General features: G+C 44.5%; 2 protein-coding genes across 2 annotated transcripts in view; one reads left to right on the forward strand and one right to left on the reverse strand.

Moving 5' to 3' along the window:
- The window catches only part of LOC311235714 (cGMP-dependent protein kinase 2-like), a gene marked incomplete at both ends in the record, with an annotated part of 38,263 nt that extends 33,139 nt beyond the window's left edge, over nt 1-5,124 (forward strand). The window contains 3 exon segments of the mRNA XM_084323180.1: nt 1,616-1,678; nt 4,619-4,685; nt 5,029-5,124. Of these exon segments, the coding sequence (XP_084179306.1) occupies nt 1,616-1,678; nt 4,619-4,685; nt 5,029-5,124 (226 nt within the window).
- A 16,079-nt stretch (nt 5,125-21,203) lies between these two features.
- The window catches only part of LOC311235436 (bone morphogenetic protein 3-like), a 14,805-nt gene continuing 11,957 nt past the window's right edge, over nt 21,204-24,051 (reverse strand). Inside the window, exon 3 of the mRNA XM_084322898.1 lies at nt 21,204-21,502. Coding sequence (XP_084179024.1) covers nt 21,311-21,502 — 192 coding nt within the window. The 3' untranslated portion in view covers nt 21,204-21,310. The remainder of the gene's footprint in view (nt 21,503-24,051) is intronic.

A 24,051-nucleotide genomic window follows, 5' to 3' on the forward strand; every position in this document is an offset into this window, starting at 1 on the left:
CGCCTCTTTCTTTCACTGGTTAAGCTTAGGCACTCTTTCGAAGTTGGTTAAGGTTAGAGTTTGTCTTAGAGCAGGGCGATAGAACACCCTGATTCCATACTCTAACGGACCAACTTCAAAAGAGTCGCCTAAGAAACGTCAGTGGCCAATCAGATCGCAGAACGCGAACGCGGAAATGGAAATCCATTGGTAAAAGAATAGACACAGCCCTGACACGAATAAGGCAGATTGGGATCATTATTCATGACAGACAGCATGGACCCGTCGGCGCTGATAGCGGATATCATCGAGCTCCCCCTAGTGACTAGGGCCCTAGGGGGCGTTATTTCTAAACCTAGCCGCATTTCTGGCAGACGCTCTCTGATTGGCACTGACTGACGCTCTCTGATTGGCCACTGACATGTTTGCCCAATCGCGTGACGAGCTGTGTCTTTGCCCATTTCCTCGTCAAACAGCCTAAACTACCTGGCGTTCTATCGCCACGCTCTAAGACAAACTCTAACCTTAACCAACTTCGAAAGAGTGCCAAGCTTAACCAGTGTAGAAACAGGTGTCGGCCAATCAGAGAGCGTCTTGCCAGAAATGCGGCTAGGTTTAGAAATAACGCGACTAGGGGCTTCCACACTACACACTAGTAAAAAAAATAAAAGAGATACAAAAAAATATATATATAATCAGATCCTCATCCAGCGTTTACTTTCACAGCATCTATAGTGACTACTAGTATCATCTCATCTCTTCTCTATCTATTTTTATTAAATTTTTTGTATTGCAAATTGTTTGATAATGAGGGGTGAGAGACGTTGAGTCTACGTGACACTGACGTCCAGGTCCAGGGGTCACTGTCAGGTCAGGTGACCACTGATCGCGAGAATTGCACTTGCAAGTTGATCAAGTAGGCTAAGACTCGTCTTGAGTAGTACTGTATGATCAATTGAGACTGTGACACTCAAAAAACATGGATAAAAAAGTAAAACGGTGGGAAAGCGGAGCTGCTAAGTTAAAGTCTAAACAGGAAAGGGACAGAAAGAGCGCGTTACTTCGGCAAAGCATACCAACTATCGCTACTTTTTTCACCCCGTCAGGTAAGGAGGAGGATAGCCCCCTGGCTAGCACTAGTAGCAGCAACGCTAAAGAGGCTGAGCCAGGCGCCGCGGGCAGAGAGGACGAGAATGCTAACGTTGTTATTATTATTGATGCTAGCGACAGAGAAGAGGAAGCGGCAGCCTCTAGTTCAACTTCAGCCGGCCCACCACCACCAGTGGCTGACGCCAGTGCCACCTGTTCGTATACGCCCGCCGCATCTCCACAGCCCAGCCCCAACACCAACACGAATGAGCTGGTTCCTCCTCCTAATACAAGCCTGGTATCCACTACAGTTGAAACAAATACAAGAGGAATTACGGTATTCTATATATTTTTTAAAGTGACATATAAAAACGCCACTGTGCGTGCATGCACGTGTGTGTGGGGGGGCCTCCACAAGAATCTGGCCCAGGGGCCTCTGAAGTCTTAATCTGGCCTTGGGTATAGACTGAGCAGGTAGGACTACATAACATGTAATAGGTATAGACTGAGCAACCATCATTCATATGCACACTTGTCTATTTCACAGACTGAATCCTGCAGAGCGCCTGGGCAATATGAAGAATGGAATAACTGGTATCAAGAAACACAGGTAAGAATGAACCTCAAGGAAGTGTTAACTCTGATGAAAGACCTATTATGATTTTTATTTTTATTTTTTTATTGACAAAAACATATAACAAAATTGTGTATTTGCTTTGTCAGGGATAGAAAGTTTTTTATTTGTATAGAGCTTTTCTAGATTAAAATCACAAAGTGCTTTACAGGCAGTAAAATGTTAATCAAAATAACATAACCACACATGTTACATCACATAATATAAATTAAAAGCTTGTAAAAATACTTTACAAAAAGTTAATTAAAATAACAACCACATACACAAATGTTACACCGCATACATGATGATACTTTGGCTGCCATGGGTTAAATTCATTATCATTATCATTATCGTAGGTTGCCGGCAGCGCGATATAAAAAATTCCAACTAGACGTACTTCTAGAAGTTACTACACGTCATCTGATGTTGACCAGATGGGCTAGGGGGCGTTTATAATTCCGTGGGCAGCGTTATACCAATCATCTAATGTGGGTCAAATGTTGATAATAGCAGTTAGTATCGAAGACGGTAATTTTACACGCTAAAACTCACCCCAGTCTCCGCGCACCGTTGGGCGATCATCGTAGAGTAGAAATTTTACCATTATGGGATGTCGATTTACCCGGTCCATCTCCAGCTTGTATAATGGTATATACGTCCAAATCATGTTGTTTATCGAGTTATTGGCAATCGATCGCTATGTAGTGTGTCGAGATCGAGTCCCGGGACCTATAGCCAGTGCCCGGAAGTAATACGGCCGACCAGCACAACCTCTATGGCACTCCCTGTTAAGCGATTGCGCCGATCGGCCACCAGATGGCGCTCCTGAACCGCCAGAGAGCTCAGTGGGTCCTCCTGGTGGATCTCAGGCCAGCGGAGGGGAAATATGAATCCGATCCCAGATTTTTGAAATATTGATATTAAAGACGCTGTAAAGCGTCTTCGGCAACTTGAGCATGGCCGGGAATGACGTGTTTAGGCGTTTTCCGGCAGCCAAAGTGTTAAAGGTCTGACTATATAGAAAGGTTTTAAGGCACCCTGTTTAAAGGACTCCACACTATCAGCAGACCTGATTTCACAGGGTAGCTGATTCCGTAATATTTAAGTGCTACGACTGAAAAAGCCCGGTCACCTTTGGTCTTAACCCTCGAGTCAACCTTTAAAAAACCCACTACCTGTCTCCCTAGTGACCGAAACTGCGATCTCAGTAAAACATATCTTTTTCATGTATTGTTCCAATTTTCTTTCATGAATATCATTACTTCAGTCCTCACCATACAATACAATATTTATTCATTTTCAGAAAGTTAATTTCCTTGGTCGGAGGAGCGGAGAACCCTACTGGGGCAGTAGGGGGTCATGAGCTCACTAATGGGGCTTGGAGCTTCACCCTTTAAATCTAAATGTAGTCAAATGTTAGATTGATATTATTTAAAATTGTAATTCATTGTTAAATTAGGTGCATATGAACATAGATGTGTGGGCATATAGTTGTGTACAGTATTATAAGTATTCTAAATGGTAAATGATGCATTTATATAACAGCTTTTATCCAAAGCGCTTTACAATTTTGTTCTTCACATTCACCCATTCACTCACCGATGGCAGAGGCAACAATTATGGAGCAATTAGGGGTCAAGTGTCTTGCTCAAGGATACTTCGACAGGCTGCCCGGGAGGAGCGGAATCGAGCCAGGAATAGAACCGGGAACCTTCTGATTACCAGACGACCACTCTACCTCCTGAGCCTTCCTCTGCCTGGCCTTGTTTCTCCTGCCTGGCCTTGTTTCTCTGCCTGGCCTTGTTTCTCTGCCTGGCCTTGTTTCCCTGCCTGGCCTTGTTTCTCCTGCCTGGCCTTGTTTCTCTGCCTGGCCTTGTTTCCCTGCCTGGCCTTGTTTCTCTGCCTGGCCTTGTTTCTCTGCCTGGCCTTGTTTCTCTGCCTGGCCTTGTTTCCCTGCCTGGCCTTGTTTCTCCTGCCTGGCCTTGTTTCCCTGCCTGGCCTTGTTTCTCCTGCCTGGCCTTGTTTCTCTGCCTGGCCTTGTTTCTCCTTCCTGGCCTTGTTTTCTCTGCCTGGCCTTGTTTCCCTGCCTGGCCTTGTTTCCCTGCCTGGCCTTGTTTCTCCTGCCTGGCCTTGTTTCTCCTGCCTGGCCTTGTTTCTCCTGCCTGGCCTTGTTTCCCTGCCTGGCCTTGTTTCTCCTGCCTGGCCTTGTTTCTCTGCCTGGCCTTGTTTCCCTGCCTGGCCTTGTTTCCCTGCCACTGTATGTCATGTGGAAGGCGGCCATCAAGGCCACAGTATCTGGGTTTGTAATTGAAGCAGTCAGAGGAACAGATGGGCTTAATAGTGGACCCTCTTTCACCGACTCATATCAGTCCATCAGTCCCTGGGGACAGGGGGTTCAAGCTGACCAAGGATCAAAGAACACTTCCTGACCCCTGGGTCAGTACAAGTTGGCACATTAAAGGGGTCTGGAAGGAGTTGAATCTTATTGAATTAATTTGCTGCTGCTTTCTTAAATAGATAGGTTTGTAAAAACGGTATGCAGTCCTCACATCATGCCCACTGTGGGGCGACAGTGGCTCGGGAGGTAGAGCAGTCGTCTGGCAATCCGGAGGTTCCCGGCTCGATTCCCCCTCCTCCCAGGCAGCATGACGATGTGGCCCTGGAGCAGTTTTTGGGGTTCCGTGCCTTGCTCAAGGTCACTTAGGTAGAGATGGTGGGCACCGTAGCTGTAATACCAGCCGCCCTTCAGTCACCAACTCAATACACCCTCCTGTCTGGTTACTGGCCAGCCTCTACCTCTAGGCCACCCTGCCACCCCCACAACCCTAACCCTCCTGTCTGGTTACTGGCCAGCCTCTACCTCTAGGCCACCCTGCCACCCCCACAAAACCACACTTCCATAACACTGACATCTTGACGTCAATGTGTCCACAGGTGGTTTAATGGCTTCAACTGGGAGGGGCTGCGGGCTCAGACGTTACCATCTCCCCTGAAGAGGGAAGTAAGTGATACTGTGAATACTGTATATTTCAGTTAGTTAGATAATTAATTATATTGACTTGTTATTTTGTTTACACTGCTTGTGTTGTTTTTACTACCTGTACCCCCCCATCCCCCATGCTGCTATGATGCCTTAATTTCCCCAAGGGGATCAATAAAGGAATATCTTATCTTATCTTATCTTATTAAGTGAAGGACTTCTCACACCAGGTTTGTTCACAACCAATAATGAAGCGGATAGACACTCATCAGGCATCTCTCTCTCTCTCTCTCTCTCTCTCTCTCTCTCTCTCTCTCTCTCTCTCTCTCTCTCTCTCTCTCTCTCTCTCTCCACCCCCCTGTAGCTGGACGGACCGACAGACCACAGCTACTTCGACAGCTATCCTCCAGACAAGGACAGCCCCCCTGCTGAGACGTCTGGGTGGGATGTTGACTTCTGAAACCCGTGTTTGGGTTTGGGACCCAGGACATGCCGTGTGGTTTGGGACCCAGGACAGGCCGTGTGGTTTGGGACCCAGGACATGCCGTGTGGTTTGGGACCCAGGACGGGCCATGTGGTTTGGGACCCAGGACAGGGCCGTGTGGTTTGGGACCCAGGACATGCCGTGTGGTTTGGGACCCAGGACAGGGCCGTGTGGTTTGGGACCCAGGACAGGGCCGTGTGGTTTGGGACCCAGGACATGCCGTGTGGTTTGGGACCCAGGACAGGGCCGTGTGGTTTGGGACCCAGGACATGCCGTGTGGTTTGGGACCCAGGACATGCCGTGTGGTTTGGGACCCAGGACGGGGCCGTGTGGTTTGGGACCCAGGACGGGCCGTGTGGTGGTTTGGGACCCAGGACGGGGCCGTGTGGTTTGGGACCCAGGACGGGCCGTGTGGTACTTTGGGACCCAGGACGGGGCCGTGTGGTTTGGGACCCAGGACGGGCCGTGTGGTACTTTGGGACCCAGGACGGGGCCGTGTGGTACTTTGGGACCCAGGACGGGCCGTGTGGTACTTTGGGACCCAGGACATGCCGGGTGGTTTGGGACCCAGGACGGGCCATGTGGTTTGGGACCCAGGACGGGCCGTGTGGTTTGGGACCCAGGACGGGCCGTGTGGTTTGGGACCCAGGACATGCCGGGTGGTTTGGGACCCAGGACGGGACGTGGAGCAGGGCAGACACAGGAGCTCCTGCTGGTCACCACGTGGTTCTATCAGCCCCTGCGTGGTGCTGGGACCTTTCCAGGCCATTACATCCAAGACAGAATTACTCCACAGCAATAAAAAAAGATAGTAGTACTGTAATTTAAGAGCAAGGTAATGGACCACAGATATACCCCTATAAGACCGCTACGGACCGCCCCAGACGGAGAAGGCAGAGTGAGCTAAATGAAACACTGTGGAAGGTTCTGTTGAGCCTTGGTTGCAAGAAAGTGCCTCAAGATACTCGTTTTGGGTCGCGGGCTGAAAAAGGTGAAGAATCCACACCTTGCAGCCAAAGGACTGACAGGGATCGACAGGACTGACAGGACTGACCAGGACTGACAGGGACTAACCGGGACGCATCTATGCTTTAAGCAAGTGGCTTGTCCTTCCGCGTTGCTCTGATTGGCCACTGATCTACGCTAGTTTCGCCCCCACGCTAGTTTTGCCCCCACGCCGGTATGAGCGCACGCACGCTAGTTTTGCCCCCACGCCGGTATGAGTGCGCGCATGAGCGTAGATAATAATAATAATAATGCGGCGGCTACGTGGCGCAGTGGGCAAGGCGCTTGCAACGAATGCTGGAGACTAGGTTCGAACATCTCCACATTGCTTTCAGTTTAGCTGGTCGTCCACAGTAATACACATTGGCCGTATTACGGGGAGGGAAAATGAAGGGTGGGGATCGGGCTTGTGGACAGCGACTCCTACAGGTCGGTTGGTGCGCCTGCGCAGTAGAATCAAGAAGCGACGGGGGCGGGGCCCCTCCAAAGCCCAGACCCCCGACGCTGAAAGATCGAGCCGCGCAGGTGAAAAGATGTGACGGCTGTTACCTCGAGTATCGGAGGGGACTCGTGCTATGTATGACTTAAGGCCTCTACATGCTACAGCAACTTCAAAGCAACTGCACCACAACATCGACAAAGCAACGGTGTTGTAGACACTCTGCATTTATGCTTCTGCAACATCGACGCGCAAAGTTAGTTTAACTAAAGTTAGTTTAGGTTCGTGTTAACGTTAGATAATGTACAAAATAAACGTATTTCCGGTGCTTTTAGACGTCGCTCTTTTATTTTGAAATCCCCCGACCGGAAGTATTTGTGATGTATTCTGCTTGTGTAACTTTAGGTTAGTTTTAACGTTAGCTGGCAGCTACAGGCACTCGAGGTCGAGGAAGAGCTGCTGGATTTAATCGGCAGGAGGAGAGAGAGCTCGTCAAAGCTGGATATATCCCTGTGGCTGTGGTTGTAGGCACGAAAATGCAGCTCGAACTACCTGTTATATTAAATTAATTGATTGCTGTTTAACAACTTGTCCGTGTCCAGTCCTTTCGAACTGCCCCACCGTCCGTTCATTGTAAACAATGATGCATGTAATTATATTAACGTTACTGTGTGTTGTTGTAGCTATGTTAATAAATTCTGAATGGCATTAACGTTAGTTGGGTATGATAGAGCATTGAATAGCATCAAGTTCAACGCTAGCAGGCTGGCTACAACAATGGCGGATGGTATTCCTCGCTGCGGGACCAATATTATTATATGACAGCCCCGCCCCCATTCACTACCAACCAATCACTGCTACGCAATATCAACGCAACGGTTGTTTAGATTAGATTTGGGTGAAAGGTACGCAACGTCCTCGCAACACAGTCTACAAGACCCTCTAAAACAAGCGCGTTGAAATCGCGCTGATGTTGTGTTGAAGTTGCTTTGAAGTTGCTGTAGCATGTAGAGGCCTTTAGTCCACATTGCAGCCGGCTTGTGGGAGGCAAGAAACAACGTTCGAAGACAGGGGAGGGTTGAATTGGACGATATGAAAAATTGGGATGGGAAAGAAAAATAGAAAAATGGGAGAAAAAGTGGATCCAAAAAAATAATAATAATGCGAGAGCCCTCGCACACACGCAGCGTAGATAATAATAATAATGCGAGAGCCCTCGCACACACGCAGCGTAGATAATAATAATAATGCGAGAGCCCTCGCACACATGCACGCTGAAATGGGTATCGTAGAACATGACATATTAGACAAACGCACGCAATTGGCACAAGTGTAAATTATGCATTAGTCACTCAGTTTTAAGATCGACGCACTTAGCTGAACTCGTTCGGCAGCTGGCTGTGGAGCCTATGGTCACAAGTTCAAATCACTCTTAGTTAAAAAAAAAATTCTTTTAGTTTAATTAATTTATCATCTCTCCGTTATTTCGATTGATATGAATAGCTAGTTACGTTAATATAGAGAGATGAACGTTATTTCGATTGATATGAATAGCTAGTTACGTTAATATAGAGATGATAAATTAATTAAACGTAACATTTTTTTAAATTTAACTAAGAGTGATTTGAACTTGTGACCATAGGCTCCACAGCCAGCTGACGAACGAGTTCAGCTAAGTGCGTCGATGATAAAACTGAGTGACTAATGCATAATTTACACTTGTGCCAATTGCGTGCGTTTGTCTAATACCGGTATGTCATGTTCTACGATACCCATTTCAGTGTGCGTGTGTGCGAGGGCTCTCGCATTATTATTATTATTATCTACGCTGCGTGTGTGCGAGGGCTCTCGCATTATTATTATTATTATCTACGCTGCGTGTGTGCGAGGGCTCTCGCATTATTATTATTATTATCTACGCTGCGTGTGTGCGAGGGCTCTCGCATTATTATTATTATTATCTACGCTGCGTGTGTGCGAGGGCTCTCGCATTATTATTATTATTATCTACGCTCATGTGCGCGCTCATACCGGCGTGGGGGCAAAACTAGCGTGCGCGTGCGCTCATACCGGCGTGGGGGCAAAACTAGCGTGGGGGCGAAACTAGCGTAGATCAGTGGCCAATCAGAGCAACGCGGAAGGACAAGCCACTTGCTTAAAGCATAGACGCAACCGGGACCGACAGGGACTGACAGGGACTGTATCTATGCTTCACTTCAACTTGATGAAGGAACACCATGTTCACCCTGTTCCTTTCTTCTTCTGGAGCGTTGCACCAGTTATAGTAGAGAGATGAAGATCCACATTCAATAAGGTCAAACTTACTTTCAAAAGTTATAGGATGAAGTTGTGGATGGCTGCCGTTGCAGAAGGCTAACCATGACGACCATCGGGCCAGCTGTGCTGCTCAGGTAATTAGATGTAATTAGATGTAATTAGATGTAATTAGAGTAGGTACAGTAGCTCAGCTCCTGCTCAGTGAAGAAGGCCTGTGTGCCCAGACATCCGCTGGCCTTTTATCTGCATTGAAGAAAAATAAATATCTTGAAACTAAGAGGGCCTGACGTTTGGCTAAATTGAGCGTGGACCTTCCTCTCTCTGGTGTAGCATAATTATTTTAAATATATATATTTTACATTTATTTAACCAGGCAAATCAATTAAGAACAAATTCTTACAATGATGGCCTGGCAAGAATTCCGGATTAAACATTTCCGACATACAATATAGATAGAGATATACATACAACAAGCAATATAGCAGTGAGAGGGGCACCATGACGGACAGGGGGTTGGGGATGTTACTGGGTTGAGAAACAGTTGCAGGAATGTAATAATGAATAACTCAGGGGAGAAGTTACATGTGCCTCAACCAGAGTCTCAAAGCTGCGCCATCTTGAATCAGGGAGAGACTTTGTCCAAAGTAGGACCATGCACGGACGCTAACGCTTCAACGCAGGGTGCAGTCAAAACCTCTTACCCTAACACCGTCTGTGTGGAGCTCTCTTTTTCTTTTTTTACCTTTATTTACCAGGGTAGGTTGGCTGAGCACGGATGCTCTTTTTCAGCTACGCCCTGCTTCACATTCACACAGCTCCATTCACACCTGGGAGCTGCCCAGTACAACCACAGTCTGACACCGTTGGCCACTGAGCAACTCCACTGGAGCAGTTGGGGGTTAAGTGCCTTTCTCAAGGGCACTTCAGCGGTTAGTGTTAAGGGTATGGGACAGAGTTATTAATTCACTTCCCCAGCCCAGATTTTTCCTGCCGGTCCGGGGGATCGAACCGGCGACCTTCCGGTCACAAACCCGCTTCTCTAACCTTTAGGCCACCGCTGAAACCAGCACAGTCAGGACAAACAGGTGAAACCATCACAGTCAGGACAGCTGAAACCATCACAGTCAGGACAGCTGAAACCATCACAGTCAGGACAGCTGAAACCATCACAGTCAGGACAGATAAAACCATCACAGTCAGGACAGATGAAACCATCACAGTCAGGGTAGCTGAAACCATCACAGTCAGGACAGATGAAACCATCACAGTCAGGACAGCTGAAACCATCACAGTCAGGACAGATGAAACCACCACAGTCAGGACAAACAGGTGAAACCATCACAGTCAGGACAGCTGAAACCATCACAGTCAGGACAGATGAAACCATCACAGTCAGGACAGCTGAAACCATCACAGTCAGGACAGCTGAAACCATCACAGTCAGGACAGCTGAAACCATCACAGTCAGTACAGCCGAAACCACCACAGTCAGGACAGCTGAAACCATCACAGTCAGGGTAGCTGAAACCATCACAGTCAGGGTAGCTGAAACCATCACAGTCAGGACAGATGAAACCATCACAGTCAGGGTAGCTGAAACCATCACAGTCAGGACAGATGAAACCATCACAGTCAGGACAGATAAAACCATCACAGTCAGGACAGATGAAACCATCACAGTCAGGACAGATGAAACCATCACAGTCAGGACAGCTGAAACCATCACAGTCAGGACAGATGAAACCATCACAGTCAGGACAGCTGAAACCACCACAGTCAGGACAGATAAAACCATCACAGTCAGGACAGATGAAACCACCACAGTCAGGACAGATGAAACCATCACAGTCAGGACAGCTGAAACCATCACAGTCAGGACAGCTGAAACAACCACAGTCAGGACAGCCGGAACCACCACAGTCAGGACAGCCGGAACCATCAGTCAGGAGAGCCAAAACCCGCCCCAGTTTCAGCTGTCAACTAAAATCACACTTCTTCAATCAACCAATCAATCAAAAAAAATATATAATAATAATAATAATAATACTAACCTTCATACTGTCTTTTACTATAATGCACTTATTCTACTAAGTAATCTACCATGCCTATATTACTACCTACTATGCTAATATGGCTATACTACTATGCACTCAGACTGTAGCACTCAACTTCTGTTGAAGTGGTGTTTAATTAGGTGCGACCAGCAACTCTATGGGTCATTTTGTCTGTCGGCTGGTTGGTCATACAGCCTCTAGCAGCCACAGGCTCCGCCCAGGAGGCTGATGTTGGGCATGGAGGTCAGGTGTGTGTTCATTGGCCAATTGGAAAACGGGGGCGTGGTAATGGGAGTGGCCTATCACTAAAAGGTTGCAGCTATTGTGAATTCACGCTTGTTTACTAAATTCTTGATTTAATAGATACATACTTTACCATAACTCAAAATAAAGGTATATTTTGCTCACAGGTATGCAAACATGTTTAAAATGTATTTAAACTCATACTTCAAATGTTCAATCAAATGTTGTATAATATGTCCTTGTTTTAAAAGCACTGTCAAATGCTTCCAGTCCCATACTGTGTTCATGGTGGTGCAGCGCTTTTCTTTACGTTTGGATTCATGATCGGCCTTTTAACATTGAATGTGAACAGAAATGTGAATACAATTGTATGTGCAAAATGTAACATGTAATTACTATATACATAATGCACATAAATGCCTCTGCATAGTGCGGTTGTACAAATAACATTCCTGTATATAAAATATTCAACTTTGGAAATTATAAATAAAAAATTATAGAAGAAAGTAGCCATTCATTTATTTTCAATTAATGTTTTTTTATCCTGTCTTCTGGGTAGAAAGGTTGTGTTCTTAGGAGACGATGATGTGGAAATAAACTGAGAGATTTGGATTCTATTAGTTTATGTCTGAACGGTTGAATGTACAGTAGCTGTAAATCACTTTGGATAAAAGCTGTTCTATAAATGTAGTCCATTTACCATGATGTTGCTCCCTCTGGGTCTCTGAAGGAAGACACTGATGGAGGTGAGTCTGTCATACATACTGGGTCTCTAAACTGGCTCCCCATTGCCGCACAAATCCGCTTCAAGGCCCTCGACCTGGCATATCGTGCAGCGAAGGGAACAGCTCCTGCCTACCTCCGGTCAATGGTATCTAACTACACAACCTCAAGACCCCTACGCTCTGCATCTTCTGGCCGCCTCAGACCTACTCCTATCCGAGCTCCGGGAGGGTCATCAAGGAGAAGCCGCCTTTTCTCAGTCCTTGCCCCACAATGGTGGAATGAACTACCCACCCCACTTAGGACAGCCGAAACCCATCCAGTCTTTCGCCGTCGACTAAAGACGCACTTCTTCAATCATCTGAAATGAAAAGAAAGAAAACTCTAACCCTAACTAACCTTACTGTCATGCACTTGTCCTAATATATACTAACCTACACTGTAGCACTCAACACTTTGACGAACATTGTTACTCAGCTGATAGTGTTGTACCCTTCCTGCTGTCTTGTTGTACAAAACTTGTAAGTAGCTTTGGATAAAACCATCAGCTAAATTACTAAATGTAAATGTAAGACACTGATGGAGGTGGGTCTGTCATACATACTTTTATTCATTTCATTGAATGCCTCGCCAGGAGGGAGGGGGGCCGTTACAGTTAAGCATCCTTTCACATCAGTAGTGACAAGTGTCCATCACAGCCCGCCCTCAGCCCCTCCACAACCACGCACAAGACATGCTACATACAGAAAATAAATAAATGCATTTTTAAAGGTTCATTTCCATATACAAATATACTTTCTTATGAAGCGTATTGTACAAGCATTTCCTTTCACCTACAGTATTACATTTACAAAATAGAACCGTGTAGTAGAAGAAGCTCTTATAAACTGGTGATATAGATACAACAAGCGAGTGATATGTGCACTGCGTGTGAGTGACAGGGCTCCACAGACCAGTCCCAGAGTGCACTGCGTGTGAGTGACAGGGCTCCACAGACCAGTCCCAGAGTGCACTGCGTGTGAGTGACAGGGCTCCACAGACCAGTCCCAGAGTGCACTGCGTGTGAGTGACAGGGCTCCACAGACCAGTCCCAGAGTGCACTGCGTGTGAGTGACAGGGCTCCACAGACCAGTCCCAGAGTGCACTGCGTGTGAGTGACAGGGCTCCACAGACCAGTCCCAGAGTGCACTGCGTGTGAGTGACAGGGCTCCACAGACCAGTCCCAGAGTGCACTGCGTGTGAGTGACAGGGCTCCACAGACCAGTCCCAGAGTGCACTGCGTGTGAGTGACAGGGCTCCACAGACCAGTCCCAGAGGCGTGAATATTTTCCCTGGCGGGGTTGCACTTCCGCGTTCTGTTTGCGCGATCTGATTGGCCACTGACGTTTCTGGTCATGTGACATGTGCGCCAATCGCGTGACGCCTGTTTCTGCGCCTATTTCAGCGTCGAACAGCCTGCAAACTACCTAACGCCTAGTTTATCACTGGTTAAGCTTAGGCGACTCTTTCGAAGTTGGTTAAGGTTAGAGTTTGGAATCAGGGCTGGTGTTCTATCGCCCTGCTCTAAGACAAACTCTAACCTTAACCAACTTCGAAAGAGTGCCTAAGCTTAACCGGTGATAGAAACAGGCGTCACACGATTGGCGCACATGTCACATGACCAGAAACGTCAGTGGCCAATCAGATCGCGCAAACCGAACGCGGAAGAGCAACCCTGTTAGGGAAAATATTCACGCGTCCCAGAGTGCACTGCGTGTGAGTGAGAGGGCTCCACAGACCAGTCCCAGAGTGCACTGCGTGTGAGTGAGAGGGCTCCACAGACCAGTCCCAGAGTGCACTGCGTGTGAGTGACAGGGCTCCACAGTCCACAGAGTGTCACACAGTCAGTGAAGCCAAGGGGCTGAACTGAAAGACACTGGAAATAGACTTGCTATACCAATAGTCCTGTTGGATGCAGTGTTTTGATTTAGTCGAGCTGGAACATTTTAAACTGAGGGGAAGCCACTCCATCCAGGAAGCATCTGTATTGATCGATAAGATCAATAGGCATCGGTATCGATCGATAAGATCAATAGGCATCGGTATTGGCACAAGATGAGGAAGCACATATTGGAAAAGAGTTGCTAAAAAAAAACACATAGTGACAGAAAATAAATGTGAATTATCGTGAATTATCTGCGATTACAATTCATTTTCATCAGCGTTATCAAAAGAAAATGTATTCAGTCATTGGAGACTATTTCTGTTCCCTTAGAAAAACGACTCCCAGATACTTGATATCAGCTCCTTGGTAAACTGAGGACCAAGCCGCTTCGGACAGACAAGGAATTCAAATCGAACGTTATCAAAAGCGGAATCCACCCATTCAAAAGGCACTTCTATCTCAAAGAGAAATCATTACAATATCATTAACAAGGTGCGCTATATACAAAAACAATGTACAGGTTATAGAAGAAAAAAAAAGATACTCTCTACATTTCAACCTATCTGCTCTAAATAAATATTTGCTTTTAAAAGACTTCATACATAACCGAAGGCAAGGAGTCGGCTCGTTAGGTGGGCCTGCTGTCGACACTGATGTTATGTACTGATCTGATCTCGTGCCTGGTCAACAGAGAAAGGCACCCCCCCCCCCCCCCCCCCCTGACCCATTTGTCATAGTCACAAACTTTACCGTCAACATTCATGACCTCTAGCAGAAGACTCCTATATTGATAATAAGTTTAACCCTATGACCCCATCAGGCCATGCCTTCCATCTTCATTTGAGCGTATCTCCCGACCTGTTTGTCATACAATCACGACCGCTAGAGGGAGAACCTGGTGATCGTGAGAAGACGTTCCTCCGGTGCCACCGCATGGATGTATAGCCTGTGTCTGCTTAGTACTGCCAGTCGAATGCTGCGTGTGAATAGTACTGTAAGTGGTGAGATTGTTAGGTGGACGTCTGCACTCTCCTGAGCACATTCTTCTAATTCTAATCTTAGATGTTCCCGGCACTGACTTCACACCGTCTCATTCATGATGAAGAAACCTGACAAGCATCACAGTGGCTTTAACCCTTTCACTACCACACTAGACAGAAGGTTACCCTTTCACTACCACTAGTGTGGTAGTGAAAGGGTTAACCTTCTGTAGTGTGGTAGTGAAAGGGTTAACCTTCTGTAGTGTCGCAGTGAAAGGGTTACCCATTTTGGTAATGAAAGGGTTAAGAAACTTGTGGTATGAACCTGTACAAATATCAGCCCATCTAGAATATGAAGGTAGGTAATCTAATCTAATTTAAAGTAATCGAATCTAAAGTAATCGAATAAGTTAGCCCCTGTTCATTGTGGTTAAGTGTTTTCTCCTCCTAACCATTACCCCTTTATTTAATATTATTATCATTTTAATCAAAACATAATGATAAAATATTGAGCAGCTTCTTGGATGGTATAGTGTGAAGCTTTGAAAATACTTACTAAAATGAAAGATATTTACAGAGAGCGTGGTGCATTTGTAGATAATTATCTTCAATTGTTCCCACCTCTTCTGAACAGATGACAAGTAGCTTACTTACTCTTCTGCTTATAAACTGTGTTATGTACAACTATGGAGCAGTGATCGAAACACAAATACGTAAAGGATCTACTTTCTACATCACAATTCTGGCTTCGGGAATCTAATATATCTCTCTATAGCAGCCAGGGCAATAATTCTTCAATAATTTTCATATAGTGAGTAACACAGTGATAGTACAGACATAAAGACATAACGAGAACCATGCAAGTGGCAAGCAGAGCTGACCGTGGTGATGACCGAAGGCAATACGAAGCTGTGAAGGAGGAAGACATGTAGGGACTTCAGTATTCAGTTCTAAAGAGTTAGGGACTTCAGTATTCAGTTCTAAAGAGTGTAGGGACTTCAGTATTCAGTTCTAAAGAGTTAGGGACTTCAGTATTCTGTTCTAAAGAGTGTAGGGACTTCAGTATTCAGTTCTAAAGAGTGTAGGGACTTCAGTCTTCAGTTCTAAAGAGTGTAGGGACTTGAATCTTTGGTTCTAAAGAGTGGAGGGACTTGGGTCTTCGGTTCTAAAGAGTGTAGGGACTTCAGTATTCAGTTCTAAAGAGTGTAGGGACTTGAGTATTCAGTTCTAAAGAGTGTAGGGACTTCAGTCTTCAGTTCTAAAGAGTGTAGGGACTTCAGTATTCAGTTCTAAAGAGTGTAGGGACTTCAGTATTCAGTTCTAAAGAGTGTAGGGACTTCAGTCTTCAGTTCTAAAGAGTGTAGGGACTTGAATCTTTGGTTCTAAAGAGTGGAGGGACTTGGGTCTTCGGTTCTAAAGAGTGTAGGGACTTGAGTATTCAGTTCTAAAGAGTGTAGGGACTTCAGTCTTTGGTTCTAAAGAGTGTAGGGACTTGGGTCTTCGGTTCTAAAGAGTGTAGGGACTTGAGTCTTCAGTTCTAAAGAGTGTAGGGACTTCAGTATTCAGTTCTAAAGAGTGTAGGGACTTCAGTATTCAGTTCTAAAGAGTGTAGGGACTTCAGTATTCAGTTCTAAAGAGTGTAGGGACTTGGGTCTTCGGTTCTAAAGAGTGTAGGGACTTGAGTCTTCAGTTCTAAAGAGTGTAGGGACTTCAGTATTCAGTTCTAAAGAGTGTAGGGACTTCAGTATTCAGTTCTAAAGAGTGTAGGGACTTCAGTATTCAGTTCTAAAGAGTGTAGGGACTTCAGTATTCAGTTCTAAAGAGTGTAGGGACTTCAGTATTCAGTTCTAAAGAGTTAGGGACTTCAGTATTCAGTTCTAAAGAGTGTAGGGACTTCAGTCTTCAGTTCTAAAGAGTGTAGGGACTTGAATCTTTGGTTCTAAAGAGTGGAGGGACTTGGGTCTTCGGTTCTAAAGAGTGTAGGGACTTGAGTATTCAGTTCTAAAGAGTGTAGGGACTTCAGTCTTCAGTTCTAAAGAGTGTAGGGACTTCAGTCTTTGGTTCTAAAGAGTGTAGGGACTTGGGTCTTCGGTTCTAAAGAGTGTAGGGACTTGAGCATTCAGTTCTAAAGAGTGTAGAGACTTCAGTCTTCAGTTCTAAAGAGTGTAGGGACTTGAGTATTCTGTTCTAAAGAGTGTAGGGACTTCAGTCTTTGGTTCTAAAGAGTGTAGGGACTTGGGTCTTCGGTTCTAAAGAGTGTAGGGACTTGAGTCTTCAGTTCTAAAGAGTGTAGGGACTTCAGTCTTTGGTTCTAAAGAGTGTAGGGACTTGGGTCTTCGGTTCTAAAGAGTGTAGGGACTTGAATCTTCAGTTCTAAAGAGTGTAGGGACTTCAGTATTCAGTTCTAAAGAGTGTAGGGACTTCAGTATTCAGTTCTAAAGAGTGTAGGGCCTTGAGTCTTCGGTTCTAAAGAGTGGAGGGACTTCAGTATTCAGTTCTAAAGAGTGTAGGGACTTGAATCTTCAGTTCTAAAGAGTGTAGAGACTTGAATCTTCAGTTCTAAAGAGTGTAGGGACTTGAATCTTCAGTTCTAAAGAGTGTAGGGACTTGAGTCTTCAGTTCTAAAGAGTGTAGGGACTTCAGTCTTCAGTTCTAAAGAGTGTAGGGACTTCAGTCTTCAGTTCTAAAGAGTGTAGGGACTTCGGTCTTCAGTTCTAAAGAGTGTATGGACTTCAGTATTCAGTTCTAAAGAGTGTAGGGACTTGAGTCTTCAGTTCTAAAGAGTGTAGGGACTTCAGTATTCAGTTCTAAAGAGTGTAGGGACTTGAGTCTTTGGTTCTAAAGAGTGTAGGGACTTGAGTCTTCAGTTCTAAAGAGTGTAGGGACTTCAGTATTCAGTTCTAAAGAGTGTAGGGACTTCAGTATTCAGTTCTAAAGAGTGTAGGGACTTGAGTCTTTGGTTCTAAAGAGTGTAGGGACTTCAGTATTCAGTTCTAAAGAGTGTAGGGACTTGAGTCTTCTGTTCTAAAGAGTGTAGGGACTTGAGTCTTTGGTTCTAAAGAGTGTAGGGACTTGAGTATTCAGTTCTAAAGAGTGTAGGGACTTGAGTCTTCAGTTCTAAAGAGTGTAGGGACTTAAGTCTTCGGTTCTAAAGAGTGTAGAGACTTCAGTCTTCAGTTCTAAAGAGTGTAGGGACTTGAGTCTTCGGTTCTAAAGAGTGTAGAGACTTCAGTCTTCAGTTCTAAAGAGTGTAGGGACTTGAATCTTCAGTTCTAAAGAGTGTAGGGACTTGAGTCTTTGGTTCTAAAGAGTGTAGGGACTTGAGTCTTTGGTTCTAAAGAGTGTAGGGACTTGAGTATTCAGTTCTGAAGAGTGTAGGGACTTGAGTCTTTGGTTCTAAAGAGTGTAGGGACTTGAGTCTTTGGTTCTAAAGAGTGTAGGGACTTGAGTCTTCAGTTCTAAAGAGTGTAGGGACTTGAGTCTTCAGTTCTAAAGAGTGTAGAGACTTGAGTCTTTGGTTCTAAAGAGTGTAGGGACTTGAGTCTTCAGTTCTAAAGAGTGTAGGGACTTGAGTCTTCAGTTCTAAAGAGTGTAGGGACTTGAGTCTTTGGTTCTAAAGAGTGTAGGGACTTCAGTCTTCAGTTCTAAAGAGTGTAGGGACTTCAGTATTCAGTTCTAAAGAGTGTAGGGACTTCAGTATTCAGTTCTAAAGAGTGTAGGGACTTCAGTATTCAGTTCTAAAGAGTGTAGGGACTTGAGTCTTCAGTTCTAAAGAGTTAGGGACTTGAGTCTTCAGTTCTAAAGAGTGTAGGGACTTCAGTATTCAGTTCTAAAGAGTGTAGGGACTTCAGTATTCAGTTCTAAAGAGTGTAGGGACTTCAGTATTCAGTTCTAAAGAGTGTAGGGACTTGAGTCTTCAGTTCTAAAGAGTTAGGGACTTGAGTCTTCAGTTCTAAAGAGTGTAGGGACTTGAGTCTTCAGTTCTAAAGAGTTAGGGACTTGAGTCTTCAGTTCTAAAGAGTGTAGGGACTTGAGTCTTCAGTTCTAAAGAGTGTAGGGACTTGAGTCTTCAGTTCTAAAGAGTTAGGGACTTGAGTCTTCAGTTCTAAAGAGTGTAGGGACTTGAGTCTTCAGTTCTAAAGAGTGTAGGGACTTCAGTATTCAGTTCTAAAGAGTGTAGGGACTTCAGTATTCAGTTCTAAAGAGTGTAGAGACTTCAGTATTCAGTTCTAAAGAGTGTAGAGACTTCAGTATTCAGTTCTAAAGAGTGTAGGGACTTCAGTATTCAGTTCTAAAGAGTGTAGGGACTTGAGTCTTTGGTTCTAAAGAGTGTAGGGACTTCAGTCTTCAGTTCTAAAGAGTGTAGGGACTTCAGTATTCAGTTCTGAAGAGTGTAGGGACTTGAGTCTTTGGTTCTAAAGAGTGTAGGGACTTGAGTCTTTGGTTCTAAAGAGTGTAGGGACTTGAGTATTCAGTTCTAAAGAGTGTAGAGACTTCAGTATTCAGTTCTAAAGAGTGTAGGGACTTGAGTCTTCAGTTCTAAAGAGTGTAGGGACTTGAGTCTTTGGTTCTAAAGAGTGTAGGGACTTGAGTCTTTGGTTCTAAAGAGTGTAGGGACTTGAGTCTTTGGTTCTAAAGAGTGTAGGGACTTGAGTCTTTGGTTCTAAAGAGTGTAGGGACTTCAGTCTTCGGTTCTAAAGAGTGTAGGGACTTCAGTATTCAGTTCTAAAGAGTGTAGGGACTTGAGTCTTTGGTTCTAAAGAGTGTAGGGACTTCAGTCTTCGGTTCTAAAGAGTGTAGAGACTTCAGTATTCAGTTCTAAAGAGTGTAGAGACTTCAGTATTCAGTTCTAAAGAGTGTAGGGACTTGAGTCTTTGGTTCTAAAGAGTGTAGGGACTTGAGTTTTCGGTTCTAAAGAGTGTAGGGACTTGAGTCTTTGGTTCTAAAGAGTGTAGGGACTTGAGTCTTCAGTTCTAAAGAGTGTAGGGACTTCAGTATTCAGTTCTAAAGAGTGTAGGGACTTCAGTATTCAGTTCTAAAGAGTGTAGGGACTTCAGTATTCAGTTCTAAAGAGTGTAGGGACTTCAGTATTCAGTTCTAAAGAGTGTAGAGACTTGAGTCTTCGGTTCTAAAGAGTGTAGGGACTTCAGTATTCAGTTCTAAAGAGTGTAGAGACTTGAGTCTTCAGTTATAAAGAGTGTAGGGACTTGAGTCTTCAGTTCTAAAGAGTGTAGGGACTTGAGTATTCAGTTCTAAATAGTGTAGGGACTTGAGTCTTCGGTTCTAAAGAGTGTAGGGACTTGAGTCTTTGGTTCTAAAGAGTGTAGGGACTTCAGTATTCAGTTCTAAAGAGTGTAGGGACTTCAGTATTCAGTTCTAAAGAGTGTAGGGACTTGAGTCTTCAGTTCTAAAGAGTGTAGGGACTTCAGTATTCAGTTCTAAAGAGTGTAGAGACTTCAGTATTCAGTTCTAAAGAGTGTAGCGACTTCAGCATTCAGTTCTAAAGAGTGTAGGGACTTCAGTATTCAGTTCTAAAGAGTGTAGAGACTTCAGTATTCAGTTCTAAAGAGTGTAGCGACTTCAGCATTCAGTTCTAAAGAGTTAGGGACTTCAGTATTCAGTTCTAAAGAGTGTAGAGACTTGAGTCTTCAGTTCTAAAGAGTGTAGGGACTTCAGTCTTCAGTTCTAAAGAGTGTAGGGACTTGAGTCTTCAGTTCTAAAGAGTGTAGGGACTTCAGTCTTCAGTTCTAAAGAGTGTAGGGACTTCAGTATTCAGTTCTAAAGAGTGTAGGGCCTTCAGTATTCAGTTCTAAAGAGTGTAGAGACTTCAGTATTCAGTTCTAAAGAGTGTAGGGACTTCAGTATTCAGTTCTAAAGAGTGTAGGGACTTGGGTTTCCAGCTCAAATTGAGGGCACGTGATCTTGATACAAGGAGGGGATTTCTTTGTATTTTCTTGGCCAAACTACACCATAGTTTTTTCTTTCTTGACAAGATCATACCTCACACTCTAAGGTCCTCAATATATATTTTTGTAATCATCTATTTGATAATGTTTGCATTTGCCCTGCTATCTTCCAACAGACAATAAGCAGCGATGGCGGTTGATGATGACGCCCATAACGATGGTGGTGGTGGTTGTGGGGTGGCAGTGGAGTTGAAATATGGAGATGTGACTTTCTGTTCCAGAGTCTCTCTATGCTTCGTTTGAGGGAAACTCAACTACTGTATCTCCTCTTTTCACCAGTGACAGGCAGCCCTCTCCTCCAATGCAGTAGGGAAACGTCCTTGGGTGAGGGTGCACAGAGTGACTATGATATGTGTGTGTGTGAAAGAGAGAGAGAGAGAGAAAGAGAGAGAGAAAGAGAGAGAGAGAGAGAGAGAGAGAGAGAGAGAGAGAGAGAGAGAGAGAGAGAGAGAGAGAGAGAGAACGCTCTGCTTGGTGCTGTATGACGTGTGTCCATTGGTATTTCCTTGCCAAGGCAACACACGAGGTGTCTTGAGCACACACACACGTCATTATCTGCAGGCGCAGGAGTCCACTGTCATGTTGGGGTAGACTTTGAGCACCACGTTCTTGTCCTCGTCGAAGAAGAGGATGCTTAGTGAGGACATCTTCTCCGGCACGCAGCACGGCTCCGGAACGCCCGGGACCACGCCCACCGCGCGCACGATGCTCTGGATGGTCGCGTGGTTGGAGGGTTTCAGGGCCTACAGGGGAGGGAGAGGGTCTTTATAGTGTCTTTATACCTGTGTCACTGTACAGGGGAGGGAGAAGGTCTTTATAGTGTCTTTATACCTGTGTCACTGTACATAGTAATACTACCAGTATGACTTACCACCATAGTGTCTTTATACCTGTACTACCAGTATGACTTACCACCATAGTGTCTTTATACCTGTGTCACTGTACATAGTAATACTAGTACCGTAGTGTCTTTATACCTGTGTCACTGTACATAGTAATACTAGTACCGTAGTGTCTTTATACCTGTGTCACTGTACATAGTAATACTAGTACCGTAGTGTCTTTATACCTGTGTCACTGTACATAGTAATACTAGTACCGTAGTGTCTTTATACCTGTGTCACTGTACATAGTAATACTAGTACCGTAGTGTCTTTATACCTGTGTCACTGTACATAGTAATACTAGTACCGTAGTGTCTTTATACCTGTGTCACTGTACATAGTAATACTAGTACCGTAGTGTCTTTATACCTGTGTCACTGTACATAGTAATACTAGTACCGTAGTGTCTTTATACCTGTGTCACTGTACATAGTAATACTAGTACCGTAGTGTCTTTATACCTGTATCACTGTACATATTAATACTACCAGTATGACTTACTACCATAGTGTCTTTATACCTGTGTCACTGTACATATTAATACTACCAGTATGACTTACTACCATAGTGTCTTTATACCTGTGTCACTGTACATAGTAATACTACCAGTATGACTTACCACCATAGTGTCTTTATACCTGTGTCACTGTACATAGTAATACTACCAGTATGACTTACTACCATAGTGTCTTTATACCTGTGTCACTGTACATATTAATACTACCAGTATGACTTACTACCATAGTGTCTTTATACCTGTGTCACTGTACATATTAATACTACCAGTATGACTTACTACCATAGTGTCTTTATACCTGTGTCACTGTACATAGTAATACTACCAGTATGACTTACTACCATAGTGTCTTTATACCTGTGTCACTGTACATAGTAATACTACCAGTATGACTTACTACCATAGTGTCTTTATACCTGTGTCACTGTACATATTAATACTACCAGTATGACTTACTACCATAGTGTCTTTATACCTGTGTCACTGTACATATTAATACTACCAGTATGACTTACTACCATAGTGTCTTTATACCTGTGTCACTGTACATAGTAATACTACCAGTATGACTTACTACCATAGTGTCTTTATACCTGTGTCACTGTACATAGTAATACTACCAGTATGACTTACTACCATAGTGTCTTTATACCTGTATCACTGTACATAGTAATACTACCAGTATGACTTACCACCATAGTGTCTTTATACCTGTGTCACTGTACATATTAATACTACCAGTATGACTTACTACCATAGTGTCTTTATACCTGTATCACTGTACATAGTAATACTACCAGTATGACTTACCATAGTGTCTTTATACCTGTATCACTGTACATAGTAATACTACCAGTATTACCTACTACCGCAGTCTCTTGTCACCACGGTAACATTCTGCTGCAATTGTGACAATTTGAAATTGAGCTGAAATTATGGTCCTGACCAGATATAGATAGTGTTCCGCCTTGCCTGGAATAATAGTTTACGTAACTACAAAAAGGCACTCTCACTTGCCAAAACCTCATATTTTTCCAGGCTCATTAATAATAAAAAAAAAAATCGTATTTAAGTCAAGTAGCTACTGACGTTATCAAATGTCAATGCGGGGAAGACGAGCTAGGTCAGCTAGCTTAGCTTGATAACGTTACCGTGGCTAAAGTTGGTGCTATTCATAATCCAGCAATAATGGCTGCAGACCTGCAAGCAAAGTACAGCAAGTTCCAAGTGCCAAAGGATAAGAGTCTGAGGCGGAGTCTCAAAAGAGAATGTTGAATATTTATTTTGCATCGAAAATCACAACATAAACGGTAATACTAGCTACTAGCTTACAGACTGGGTAGCGAGTGCAACACCGTCTAACGTCCGTGCGGATCATTGGAGTAGGGTATATCTGCAGTGCCGCAGCCCCATACTCATTGATTAATGATACTAATACTAATCTATACAATCACCTGTTGTTGAATAAATACCATTACTTTCTAGTTATTACTAAAAAACTGGTATATATAAAACAGTATCTGTAAAAAAAAATATATAACTTATATAATAGTTTTTTTTTATTTCTTTTTTTATGTATGCACTGGTATCGGATCAGTATCGGTATCGGCCGATACCCAAAGCTTAGGTATCGGAATCGGATAGGGAAGGAAAAAATGGTATCGGAACATCTCTAGACAGAACTCTTCCTGCTAGAGGAGTCTTCTAATACTGTAGCTTCTACAGCTGACAGAGAGGAGGTGGAGGAGGAGGGGGAGGAGGAGGAGGGGGAGGAGGAGGAGGGGGAGGAGGAGGAGGAGGAGGAGGGGGGTCAGCCCTAGGCCATAGGCCCTTCCTCTGGAACTAATTGACTACAAAGGCAGAGACTCTAATGGATTAAGTGGATGGAACG

The sequence above is a fragment of the Notolepis coatsorum genome (assembly GCF_963971535.1).
Source record: "Notolepis coatsorum genome assembly, chromosome: 10".
Classification (NCBI taxonomy): domain Eukaryota; kingdom Metazoa; phylum Chordata; class Actinopteri; order Aulopiformes; family Paralepididae; genus Notolepis; species Notolepis coatsorum.